This window comes from Phyllobates terribilis, unplaced genomic scaffold (genome assembly GCF_046119375.1).
Source record: "Phyllobates terribilis strain yellow unplaced genomic scaffold, ASM4611937v1 Scaffold_11__3_contigs__length_659146591, whole genome shotgun sequence".
Classification (NCBI taxonomy): Eukaryota; Metazoa; Chordata; class Amphibia; order Anura; family Dendrobatidae; genus Phyllobates; species Phyllobates terribilis.
Window position 1 is genome coordinate 597,922,798 of NW_027362771.1, and position 13,758 is coordinate 597,936,555.

The following is a 13,758-nucleotide window of genomic DNA, read 5'->3' on the forward strand; positions in this document are numbered from 1 at the left end:
AATGAAATCTTCTCATTGAATACTTTGTTCTGTATAAAGCTGAATGTGCTGACAACAAAATCACACAAAAATCATCAATGGAAATCACATTTATTAACCAATGGAGGCCTGGATTTGGAGTCACCCCCAAAATTAAAGTGGAAAAACACACTACAGGCTGATCCAACTGTGATGTAATGTCCTTAAAACAAGTCACAATGAGGCTCAGTATTGTGTGTGGCCTCCACGTGTCTGTATGACCTCCCTACAACGCCTGGGCATGCTCCTGATGAGGCTGAGTATTGTGTGTGGCCTCCACGTGTCTGTATGACCTCCCTACAACGCCTGGGCATGCGCCTGATGAGGCTGAGTATTGTGTGTGGCCTCCACGTGTCTGTATGACCTCCCTACAACGCCTGGGCATGCTCCTGATGAGGCTGAGTATTGTGTGTGGCCTCCACGTGCCTGTATGACATCCCTACAACGCCTGGGCATGCTCCTGATGAGGTTGAGTATTGTGTGTGGCCTCCACGTGCCTGTATGACCTCCCTACAACGCCTGGGCATGCTCCTGATGAGGCTGAGTATTGTGTGTGGCCTCCACGTGCCTGTATGACCTCCCTACAACGCCTGGGCATGCTCCTGATGAGGCTGAGTATTGTGTGTGGCCTCCACGTGTCTGTATGACATCCCTACAACGCCTGGGCATGCTCCTGATGAGGCTCAGTATTGTGTGTGGCCTCCACGTGCCTGTATGACCTCCCTACAACGCCTGGGCATGCTCCTGATGAGGCTCAGTATTGTGTGTGGCCTCCACGTGCCTGTATGACCTCCCTACAACGCCTGGGCATGCTCCTGATGAGGTTGAGTATTGTGTGTGGCCTCCACGTGCCTGTATGACCTCCCTACAACGCCTGGGCATGCTCCTGATGAGGCTGAGTATTGTGTGTGGCCTCCACCTGCCTGTATGACCTCCCTACAACGCCTGGGCATGCGCCTGATGAGGCTCAGTATTGTGTGTGGCCTCCACGTGCCTGTATGACCTCCCTACAACGCCTGGGCATGCTCCTGATGAGGCTGAGTATTGTGTGTGGCCTCCACCTGCCTGTATGACCTCCCTACAACGCCTGGGCATGCGCCTGATGAGGCTGAGTATTGTGTGTGGCCTCCACCTGCCTGTATGACCTCCCTACAACGCCTGGGCATGCGCCTGATGAGGCTGAGTATTGTGTGTGGCCTCCACGTGTCTGTATGACATCCCTACAACGCCTGGGCATGCTCCTGATGAGGTTGAGTATTGTGTGTGGCCTCCACGTGCCTGTATGACCTCCCTACAACGCCTGGGCATGCTCCTGATGAGGCTCAGTATTGTGTGTGGCTTCCACGTGCCTGTATGACCTCCCTACAACGCCTGGGCATGCTCCTGATGAGGCTGAGTATTGTGTGTGGCCTCCACGTGTCTGTATGACCTCCCTACAACGCCTGGGCATGCTCCTGATGAGGCTGAGTATTGTGTGTGGCTTCCACCTGCCTGTATGACCTCCCTACAACGCCTGGGCATGCTCCTGATGAGGCTGAGTATTGTGTGTGGCCTCCACGTGCCTGTATGACCTCCCTACAATGCCTGGGCATGCTCCTGATGAGGCTGAGTATTGTGTCTGGCCTCCACCTGCCTGTATGACCTCCCTACAACGCCTGGGCATGCTCCTGATGAGGCTGAGTATTGTGTGTGGCCTCCACGTGCCTGTATGACCTCCCTACAACGCCTGGGCATGCTCCTGATGAGGCTCAGTATTGTGTGTGGCTTCCACGTGCCTGTATGACCTCCCTACAACGCCTGGGCATGCTCCTGATGAGGCTGAGTATTGTGTGTGGCCTCCACGTGTCTGTATGACCTCCCTACAACGCCTGGGCATGCTCCTGATGAGGCTGAGTATTGTGTGTGGCTTCCACCTGCCTGTATGACCTCCCTACAACGCCTGGGCATGCTCCTGATGAGGCTGAGTATTGTGTGTGGCCTCCACGTGCCTGTATGACCTCCCTACAATGCCTGGGCATGCTCCTGATGAGGCTGAGTATTGTGTCTGGCCTCCACCTGCCTGTATGACCTCCCTACAACGCCTGGGCATGCTCCTGATGAGGCTGAGTATTGTGTGTGGCCTCCACGTGCCTGTATGACCTCCCTACAACGCCTGGGCATGCTCCTGATGAGGCTGAGTATTGTGTGTGGCCTCCACGTGCCTGTATGACCTCCCTACAACGCCTGGGCATGCTCCTGATGAGGCTCAGTATTGTGTGTGGCCTCCACGTGCCTGTATGACCTCCCTACAACGCCTGGGCATGCTCCTGATGAGGCTGAGTATTGTGTGTGACCTCCATGTGCCTGTATGACCTCCCTACAACGCCTGGGCATGCTCCTGATGAGGCTGAGTATTGTGTGTGGCCTCCACCTGCCTGTATGACCTCCCTACAACGCCTGGGCATGCTCCTGATGAGGCTGAGTATTGTGTGTGGCCTCCACGTGCCTGTATGACCTCCCTACAACGCCTGGGCATGCTCCTGATGAGGCTGAGTATTGTGTGTGGCCTCCACGTGCCTGTATGACCTCCCTACAACGCCTGGGCATGCTCCTGATGAGGCTGAGTATTGTGTGTGGCCTCCACGTGCCTGTATGACCTCCCTACAACGCCTGGGCATGCTCCTGATGAGGCTGAGTATTGTGTGTGGCCTCGACGTGCCTGTATGACCTCCCTACAACGCCTGGGCATGCTCCTGATGAGGCTCAGTATTGTGTGTGGCCTCCACGTGCCTGTATGACCTCCCTACAACGCCTGGGCATGCTCCTGATGAGGCTCAGTATTGTGTGTGGCCTCCACGTGCCTGTATGACCTCCCTACAACGCCTGGGCATGCTCCTTATGAGGCTGAGTATTGTGTGTGGCCTCCACGTGCCTGTATGACCTCCCTACAACGCCTGGGCATGCTCTTGATGAGGCTGAGTATTGTGTGTGGCCTCCACGTGTCTGTATGACCTCCCTACAACGCCTGGACATGCTCCTGATGAGGCTGAGTATTGTGTGTGGCCTCCACGTGCCTCTATGACCTCCCTACAACGCCTGGGCATGCTCCTGATGAGGCTGAGTATTGTGTGTGGCCTCCACGTGCCTGTATGACCTCCCTACAACGCCTGGGCATGCTCCTGATGAGGCTAAGTATTGTGTGTGGCCTCCACGTGCCTGTATGACCTCCCTACAACGCCTGGGCATGCTCCTGATGAGGCTGAGTATTGTGTGTGGCCTCCACGTGCCTGTATGACCTCCCTACAACGCCTGGGCATGCTCCTGATGAGGCTAAGTATTGTGTGTGGCCTCCACGTGCCTGTATGACCTCCCTACAACGCCTGGGCATGCTCTTGATGAGGCTGAGTATTGTGTGTGGCCTCCACGTGCCTGTATGACCTCCCTACAACGCCTGGGCATGCTCTTGATGAGGCTGAGTATTGTGTGTGGCCTCCACGTGCCTGTATGACCTCCCTACAACGCCTGGGCATGCTCCTGATGAGGCTGAGTATTGTGTGTGGCCTCCACGTGTCTGTATGACCTCCCTACAACGCCTGGGCATGCTCCTGATGAGGCTGATTATTGTGTGTGGCCTCCACGTGTCTGTATGACCTCCCTACAACGCCTGGGCATGCTCCTGATGAGGCTCAGTATTGTTTGTGGCCTCCACGTGCCTGTATGACCTCCCTACAACGCCTGGGCATGCTCCTGATGAGGCTGAGTATTGTGTGTGGCCTCCACGTGCCTGTATGACCTCCCTACAACGCCTGGGCATGCTCCTGATGAGGCTCAGTATTGTGTGTGGCCTCCACGTGCCTGTATGACCTCCCTACAACGCCTGGGCATGCTCCTGATGAGGCTGAGTATTGTGTGTGGCCTCCACGTGTCTGTATGACCTCCCTACAATGCCTGGGCATGCTCCTGATGAGGCTGAGTATTGTGTGTGGCTTCCACCTGCCTGTATGACCTCCCTACAACGCCTGGGCATGCTCCTGATGAGGCTGAGTATTGTGTGTGGCCTCCACCTGCCTGTATGACCTCCCTACAACGCCTGGGCATGCTCCTGATGAGGCTGAGTATTGTGTGGCCTCCACGTGCCTGTATGACCTCCCTACAACGCCTGGGCATGCTCCTGATGAGGCTGAGTATTGTGTGTGGCCTCCACCTGCCTGTATGACCTCCCTACAACGCCTGGGCATGCTCCTGATGAGGCTGAGTATTGTGTGTGGCCTCCATGTGCCTGTATGACCTCCCTACAACGCCTGGGCATGCTCCTGATGAGGCTGAGTATTTTGTGTGGCCTCCACGTGCCTGTATGACCTCCCTACAATGCCTGGGCATGCTCCTGATGAGGCTGAGTATTGTGTCTGGCCTCCACCTGCCTGTATGACCTCCCTACAACGCCTGGGCATGCTCCTGATGAGGCTGAGTATTGTGTGTGGCCTCCACGTGCCTGTATGACCTCCCTACAACGCCTGGGCATGCTCCTGATGAGGCTGAGTATTGTGTGTGGCCTCCACGTGCCTGTATGACCTCCCTACAACGCCTGGGCATGCTCCTGATGAGGCTCAGTATTGTGTGTGGCCTCCACGTGCCTGTATGACCTCCCTACAACGCCTGGGCATGCTCCTTATGAGGCTGAGTATTGTGTGTGGCCTCCACGTGCCTGTATGACCTCCCTACAACGCCTGGGCATGCTCCTGATGAGGCTCAGTATTGTGTGTGGCCTCCATGTGCCTCTATGACCTCCCTACAACGCCTGGGCATGCTCCTGATGAGGCTGAGTATTGTGTGTGGCCTCCACGTGCCTGTATGACCTCCCTACAACGCCTGGGCATGCTCCTGATGAGGCTCAGTATTGTGTGTGGCCTCCACGTGCCTCTATGACCTCCCTACAACGCCTGGGCATGCTCCTGATGAGGCTGAGTATTGTGTGTGGCCTCCACGTGCCTGTATGACCTCCCTACAACGCCTGGGCATGCTCTTGATGAGGCTGAGTATTGTGTGTGGCCTCCACGTGCCTGTATGACCTCCCTACAACGCCTGGGCATGCTCTTGATGAGGCTCAGTATTGTGTGTGGCCTCCACGTGTCTGTATGACCTCCCTACAACGCCTGGGCATGCTCCTGATGAGGCTGATTATTGTGTGTGGCCTCCACGTGTCTGTATGACCTCCCTACAACGCCTGGGCATGCTCCTGATGAGGCTCAGTATTGTTTGTGGCCTCCACGTGCCTGTATGACCTCCCTACAACGCCTGGGCATGCTCCTGATGAGGCTGAGTATTGTGTGTGGCCTCCACGTGCCTGTATGACCTCCCTACAACGCCTGGGCATGCTCCTGATGAGGCTCAGTATTGTGTGTGGCCTCCACGTGCCTGTATGACCTCCCTACAACGCCTGGGCATGCTCCTGATGAGGCTGAGTATTGTGTGTGGCCTCCACGTGTCTGTATGACCTCCCTACAATGCCTGGGCATGCTCCTGATGAGGCTGAGTATTGTGTGTGGCCTCCACGTGTCTGTATGACCTCCCTACAATGCCTGGGCATGCTCCTGATGAGGCTGAGTATTGTGTGTGGCTTCCACGTGCCTGTATGACCTCCCTACAACGCCTGGGCATGCTCCTGATGAGGCTGAGTATTGTGTGTGGCCTCCACCTGCCTGTATGACCTCCCTACAACGCCTGGGCATGCTCCTGATGAGGCTGAGTATTGTGTGGCCTCCACGTGCCTGTATGACCTCCCTACAACGCCTGGGCATGCTCCTGATGAGGCTGAGTATTGTGTGTGGCCTCCACCTGCCTGTATGACCTCCCTACAACGCCTGGGCATGCTCCTGATGAGGCTGAGTATTGTGTGTGGCCTCCATGTGCCTGTATGACCTCCCTACAACGCCTGGGCATGCTCCTGATGAGGCTGAGTATTGTGTGTGGCCTCCACGTGCCTGTATGACCTCCCTACAATGCCTGGGCATGCTCCTGATGAGGCTGAGTATTGTGTCTGGCCTCCACCTGCCTGTATGACCTCCCTACAACGCCTGGGCATGCTCCTGATGAGGCTGAGTATTGTGTGTGGCCTCCACGTGCCTGTATGACCTCCCTACAACGCCTGGGCATGCTCCTGATGAGGCTGAGTATTGTGTGTGGCCTCCACGTGCCTGTATGACCTCCCTACAACGCCTGGGCATGCTCCTGATGAGGCTCAGTATTGTGTGTGGCCTCCACGTGCCTGTATGACCTCCCTACAACGCCTGGGCATGCTCCTTATGAGGCTGAGTATTGTGTGTGGCCTCCACGTGCCTGTATGACCTCCCTACAACGCCTGGGCATGCTCCTGATGAGGCTCAGTATTGTGTGTGGCCTCCACGTGCCTGTATGACCTCCCTACAACGCCTGGGCATGCTCCTTATGAGGCTGAGTATTGTGTGTGGCCTCCACGTGCCTGTATGACCTCCCTACAACGCCTGGGCATGCTCCTGATGAGGCTGAGTATTGTGTGTGGCCTCCACGTGCCTGTATGACCTCCCTACAACGCCTGGGCATGCTCCTGATGAGGCTGAGTATTGTGTGTGGTCTCCACGTGCCTGTATGACCTCCCTACAACGCCTGGGCATGCTCCTGATGAGGCTGAGTATTGTGTGTGGCTTCCACGTGCCTGTATGACCTCCCTACAACGCCTGCGCATGCTCCTGATGAGGCTGAGTATTGTGTGTGGCCTCCACGTGCCTGTATGACCTCCCTACAACGCCTGGGCATGCTCCTGATGAGGCTGAGTATTGTGTGTGGCCTCCCCGTGCCTGTATGACCTCCCTACAACGCCTGGGCATGCTCCTGATGAGGCTAAGTATTGTGTGTGGCCTCCACGTGCCTGTATGACCTCCCTACAACGCCTGGGCATGCTCCTGATGAGGCTGAGTATTGTGTGTGGCCTCCACGTGCCTGTATGACCTCCCTACAACGCCTGGGCATGCTCCTGATGAGGCTGAGTATTGTGTGTGGCCTCCACGTGTCTGTATGACCTCCCTACAACGCCTGGACATGCTCCTGATGAGGCTGAGTATTGTGTGTGGTCTCCACGTGCCTGTATGACCTCCCTACAACGCCTGGGCATGCTCCTGATGAGGCTCAGTATTGTGTGTGGCCTCCACGTGCCTCTATGACCTCCCTACAACGCCTGGGCATGCTCCTGATGAGGCTGAGTATTGTGTGTGGCCTCCACGTGCCTGTATGACCTCCCTACAACGCCTGGGCATGCTCCTGATGAGGCTCAGTATTGTGTGTGGCCTCCACGTGCCTCTATGACCTCCCTACAACGCCTGGGCATGCTCCTGATGAGGCTGAGTATTGTGTGTGGCCTCCACGTGTCTGTATGACCTCCCTACAACGCCTGGGCATGCTCCTGATGAGGCTAAGTATTGTGTGTGGCCTCCACGTGCCTGTATGACCTCTCTACAACGCCTGGGCATGCTCCTGATGAGGCTGATTATTGTGTGTGGCCTCCACGTGTCTGTATGACCTCCCTACAACGCCTGGGCATGCTCCTGATGAGGTTGAGTATTGTGTGTGGCCTCCACCTGCCTGTATGACCTCCCTACAACGCCTGGGCATGCTCCTGATGAGGCTGATTTTTGTGTGTGGCCTCCACGTGTCTGTATGACCTCCCTACAACGCCTGGGCATGCTCCTGATGAGGCTCAGTATTGTTTGTGGCCTCCACGTGCCTGTATGACCTCCCTACAACGCCTGGGCATGCTCCTGATGAGGCTGAGTATTGTGTGTGGCCTCCACGTGCCTGTATGACCTCCCTACAACGCCTGGGCATGCTCCTGATGAGGCTCAGTATTGTGTGTGGCCTCCACGTGCCTGTATGACCTCCCTACAACGCCTGGGCATGCTCCTGATGAGGCTGAGTATTGTGTGTGGCCTCCACGTGCCTGTATGACCTCCTTACAACGCCTGGGCATGCTCCTGATGAGGCTGAGTATTGTGTGTGGCCTCCACGTGCCTGTATGACCCCCTTACAATGCCTGGGCATGCTCCTGATGAGGCTGAGTATTGTGTGTGTGGCCTCCACGTGCCTGTATGACCTCCCTACAACGCCTGGGCATGCTCCTGATGAGGCTGAGTATTGTGTGTGGCCTCCACGTGCCTGTATGACCTCCCTACAACGCCTGGGCATGCTCCTGATGAGGCTGAGTATTGTGTGTGGTCTCCACATGCCTGTATGACCTCCCTACAACGCCTGGGCATGCTCCTGATGAGGCTCAGTATTGTGTGTGGCCTCCACGTGCCTGTATGACCTCCCTACAACGCCTGGGCATGCTCCTGATGAGGCTGAGTATTGTGTGTGGCCTCCACGTGCCTGTATGACCTCCCTACAACGCCTGGGCATGCTCCTGATGAGGCTCAGTATTGTGTGTGGCCTCCACGTGCCTGTATGACATCCCTACAATGCCTGGGCATGCTCCTGATGAGGCTCAGTATTGTGTGTGGCCTCCACGTGCCTGTATGACCTCCCTACAACGCCTGGGCATGCTCCTGATGAGGCTCAGTATTGTGTGTGGCCTCCACGTGCCTGTATGACCTCCCTACAACGCCTGGGCATGCTCCTGATGAGGCTCAGTATTGTGTGTGGCTTCCACGTGCCTGTATGACCTCCCTACAACGCCTGGGCATGCTCCTGATGAGGCTCAGTATTGTGTGTGGCCTCCACGTGCCTGTATGACCTCCCTACAACGCCTGGGCATGCTCCTGATGAGGCTCAGTATTGTGTGTGGCCTCCACGTGCCTGTATGACCTCCCTACAATGCCTGGGCATGCTCCTGATGAGGCTGAGTATTGTGTGTGGCCTCCACGTGCCTGTATGACCCCCCTACAATGCCTGGGCATGCTCCTGATGAGGCTGAGTGTTGTGTGTGACCTCCACGTGCCTGTATGACCTCCCTACAACGCCTGGGCATGCTCCTGATGAGGCTGAGTGTTGTGTGTGACCTCCATGTGCCTGTATGACCTCCCTACAACGCCTGGGCATGCTCCTGATGAGGCTGAGTATTGTGTGTGGCCTCCACGTGCCTGTATGACCTCCCTACAACGCCTGGGCATGCTCCTGATGAGGCTGAGTATTGTGTGTGGCCTCCACGTGCCTGTATGACCTCCCTACAGCGCCTGGGCATGCACCTGATGAGGCTGAGTATTGTGTGTGGCCTCCACGTGCCTGTATGACCTCCCTACAACGCCTGGGCATGCTCCTGATGAGGCTGAGTATTGTGTGTGGCCTCCACGTGCCTGTATGACCTCCCTACAACGCCTGGGCATGCTCCTGATGAGGCTCAGTATTGTGTGTGGCCTCCACGTGCCTGTATGACATCCCTACAATGCCTGGGCATGCTCCTGATGAGGCTCAGTATTGTGTGTGGCCTCCACGTGCCTGTATGACCTCCCTACAACGCCTGGGCATGCTCCTGATGAGGCTCAGTATTGTGTGTGGCCTCCACGTGCCTGTATGACCTCCCTACAACGCCTGGGCATGCTCCTGATGAGGCTCAGTATTGTGTGTGGCTTCCACGTGCCTGTATGACCTCCCTACAACGCCTGGGCATGCTCCTGATGAGGCTGAGTGTTGTGTGTGACCTCCATGTGCCTGTATGACCTCCCTACAACGCCTGGGCATGCTCCTGATGAGGCTGAATATTGTGTGTGGCCTCCACGTGCCTGTATGACCTCCCTACAACGCCTGGGCATGCTCCTGATGAGGCTGAGTATTGTGTGTGGCCTCCACGTGCCTGTATGACCTCCCTACAGCGCCTGGGCATGCACCTGATGAGGCTGAGTATTGTGTGTGGCCTCCACGTGCCTGTATGACCTCCCTACAACGCCTGGGCATGCCCCTGATGAGGCTGAGTATTGTGTGTGACCTCCATGTGCCTGTATGACCTCCCTACAACGCCTGGGCATGCTCCTGATGAGGCTGAGTATTGTGTGTGGCCTCCACGTGCCTGTATGACCTCCCTACAACGCCTGGGCATGCTCCTGATGAGGCTCAGTATTGTGTGTGGCCTCCACGTGCCTGTATGACCTCCCTACAACGCCTGGGCATGCTCCTGATGAGGCTGAGTATTGTGTGTGGCCTCCATGTGCCTGTATGACCTCTCTACAACGCCTGGGCATGCTCCTGATGAGGCTGAGTATTGTGTGTGGCCTCCACGTGCCTGTATGACCTCCCTACAACACCTGGGCATGCTCCTGATGAGGCTGAGTATTGTGTGTGGCCTCCACAAGCCTGTATGACCTCCCTACAACGCCTGGACATGCTCCTGATGAGGTTGCGGATGGTCTCCTGTGGGATCTCCTCCCAGACCTGGACTAAAGCATCCGCCAACTCCTGGACAGTCTGTGGTGCAACGTGACGTTGGTGGATGGAGCGAGACATGATGTCCCAGATGTGTTCAATCGGATTCAGGTCTTGGGAACGGGCGGCCAGTCCATAGGTTCAATGTCTTCATCTTGCAGGAACTGCTGACACACTCCAGCCACATGAGGTCTGGCATTGTCCTGCATTAGGAGGAACCCAGGGCCAACCGCACCAGCATATGGTCTCACAAGGGGTCTGAGGATCTCATCTCGGTGCCTAATGGCAGTCAGGCTACCTCTGGCGAGCACATGGAGGGCTGTGCAGCCCTCCAAAGAAATGCCACCCCACACCACCACTGACCCACTGCCAAACCGGTCATGCTGAAGGATGTTGCAGGCAGCAGATCGCTCTCCACGGCGTCTCCAGACTCTGTCACGTCTGTCACATGTGCTCAGTGTGAACCTGCTTTCATCTGTGAAGAGCACAGGGCGCCAGTGGGGACTTTGCCAATCCTGGTGTTCTGTGGCAAATGCTAAGCGTCCTGCACGGTGTTGGGCTGTGAGCACAACCCCCATCTGTGGACGTCGGGCCCTCATACCACCCTCATGGAGTCGATTTCTAACCGTTTGTGCTGATACATGCACATTTGTGGCCTGGTGGAGGTCATTTTGCAGGGTTCTGGCAGTGCTCCTCCTGTTCCTCCTTGCACAAAGGCGGAGGTAGCGGTCCTGCTGCTGGGTTGTTGCCCTTCTACGGCCCCCTCCACCTCTCCTGGTGTACTTGCCTGTCTCCTAGTAGCGCCTCCAGCCTCTGGACACTACGCTGACAGACACAGCAAACCTTCCTGCTACAGCTCGCATTGATGTGCTATCCTGGATGAGCTGCACTACCTGAGCAACTTCTGTGGGTTGTAGAGTCCGTCTCATGCTACCACGAGTGTGAAAGCACAACCAACATTCAAAAGTGACCAAAACATCAGCCAGAAAGCACTGGTACTGAAATGTGGTCTGTGGTCCCCACCTGCAGAACCACTCCTTTATTGAGGGTGTCTTGATAATTACCAATAATTTCCATCTATTGTCTATTCCATTGGCACAACAGCATGTGAAATTTATTGTCAATCAGCGTTGCTTCCTAAGTGGACAGTTTGATTTCACAGAAGTTTGATTTACTTGGATTTATTTTCTGTTGTTTGTGTTCCCTTTGATTTTTTTGAGCAGTGTATATTTTTTTGTAATATGGCCGCACTTTTTCCATTACATTACATGGTAAAGTGAATGGCGTCCGATTCAAAACTGCAACTCGTCTCAAAAAAAAAAACAAGACCTGCTGGGTACCGCCAGGGGCACGGACAAATGAAAAAGTTCTGGCTCTTAGAATAAAGTGAGGAGAGTTAGTGACTGCTTTTTTCCTTCTCGTCTCTTTCCCCCAGGACCGGCAGCGTGATGGAGCGGCGCGCCATCACTCCTCCTGTGGGATCCCCCTTGGGTCGCCCGCTCTATTTGCCCCCCGAGCGAGCTGCGCTGTCTTTGGATAAGATCGCCAAGCGTCAGTGCAAAGTCCTGGTGGTGAATCCGGTCCAGTGACCACCACAGTCCCCCGACGTCGTCAAGAAGGCTTGCCCCCATCTGTGGAGAAGAGGGGACCCTAACCCAAGTTAGGGATGGACCAAGCAGAGCCAAATCCTATATATAGGGGGATAAAGGGGCAACACGAACCACAATCCAAATAGTGTCTGCTAGGCAGGGGCTCAACCAATAGACTCCAGAACGCAGCCCGATGTGGGCAACGGGGCCAAATGCGGCTCGTGCGGGCGGGAACAGGAGGCAACGGGAGGGATTGAGGGACAAGAAGGCTATGTGGGCGGGGACTGGGCTTAAGCCCTGCCCACGCGGACTGGAATTGGGCTTAATCCCTGCCCATGTGGGTGGGTCAAGGAGCCAAAAGATCAGGGGTGGGATTACGGTACTACAGTGGTACTATTCCCTCCTGGCCTCACCAGTATACGGGGGCAGGACGCACTGTTCCCGCTCCGGGATATTTTTATGTTTACATTTTTTTTTATTATTTCTTTTAATTCTTATTTATACATTTCACACTCTGGCCTTCTGCACTTGCCCAGGACCACCCTGTGATTATACGGGACCCCCTATGGAGGAAGGTCCGGCGGTAGCTGCGGGGGTCGCTGAGCGAGTTTACACGTTACTGTCAGTATATACACTGGAGACCGGTGCCGGTCAGGAAACGCGGAGGTGTCCTCTACAGTGAGGGGGGGGGGGCACTTACTTATGGCAGAAACACGCCTCTTAGTTTTATTATTAGAATTACAAGTCAGGTTTTAATTTAATAGGGAAAAAAAGTTGAATTATATGTTTATAATGTGAAGGGCCAGAAATAGGAGCCGAGGGTCATGTCTGTGTATCACATGCCAAAATGGTGGAGACGTTACCGGGTGATCGTGGCCGACCAGGAAAAGATAGTCAGCGAGCTCGTTACTGCTCCACCTGCTGGAGGCTGCGGCATAGTGCATCTCACTGCTCCACCTGCTGGAGGCTACTTCGTGCTGCACCTCAGTGGTTCCACCTGCTGGATAATGAACTGGATAGCTTGGGTGGAGAGGACTGACGCTCCCTACTCTGGATACTGTGGGCATTAGGAGCAATGTCCCCTCGGCTGGGGGATCGCCTTTCCCCTTGCTGTGTCCTGTGTGCGGGGGATCGCCGCTCCCCTCTTACACAATGATAGGCACATGTCCTCAGTAATTGGGATGTGACTTTGCAGAACGGTTGCTGTCACTGTTCTGCATATTGCGGGGCCGTCCACCTCGCGCTGTTCTGCAGTCTGTGGTGCGGAGCCCTCTAGGATCCCGGTAACATGTCAACTGAGATGTGTGATTTCCGTGTCAGTACCGGGGGTCTCTTCGCACAGCCGCACGTGTTATGTTATTTACTCGCCAATATGTGGGGCGGTGTCCCCCCAAACTGCACTTATCACCCCAACATTCCTGCCAATACTTGAGCGCTTCCTGTGGCCCTCAGACGCTCCGCACTGGAGGTCGGGATTTGTCGCACTTTACGTTTTATGTGTTTTATTATTTATTTTGAGCAAACAGAATACAAAACTCACCCACCTCTGCTGAGCCTCCGCTGTCATTATTACAGAGCTCCGCAGAGCCTCCGCTGTCATTATTACAGAGCTCTGCAGAGCCTCCGCTGTCATTATTACAGAGCTCCGCAGAGCCTCCACTGTCATTATTACAGAGCTCCGCAGAGCCTCCGCTGTCATTATTACAGAGCTCCGCAGAGCCTCCGCTGTCATTATTACAGAGCCTCCGCTGGCATTATTACAGGGCTCCGCAGAGCCTCCGCTGTCATT

General features: G+C 55.5%; 1 protein-coding gene across 2 annotated transcripts in view; it reads left to right on the forward strand.

The window, feature by feature from the left end:
- TRAPPC14 (trafficking protein particle complex subunit 14) overlaps positions 1-13,517 on the forward strand; it is a 101,880-nt gene extending 88,363 nt beyond the window's left edge. For both annotated transcript variants that reach the window (XM_073654437.1, XM_073654436.1), the window contains exon 11: positions 11,816-13,517. In XM_073654437.1, the coding sequence (XP_073510538.1) occupies positions 11,816-11,969 (154 nt within the window). In that variant the 3' untranslated portion in view covers positions 11,970-13,517. The remainder of the gene's footprint in view (positions 1-11,815) is intronic.
- Positions 13,518-13,758: the final 241 nt, after the last annotated feature.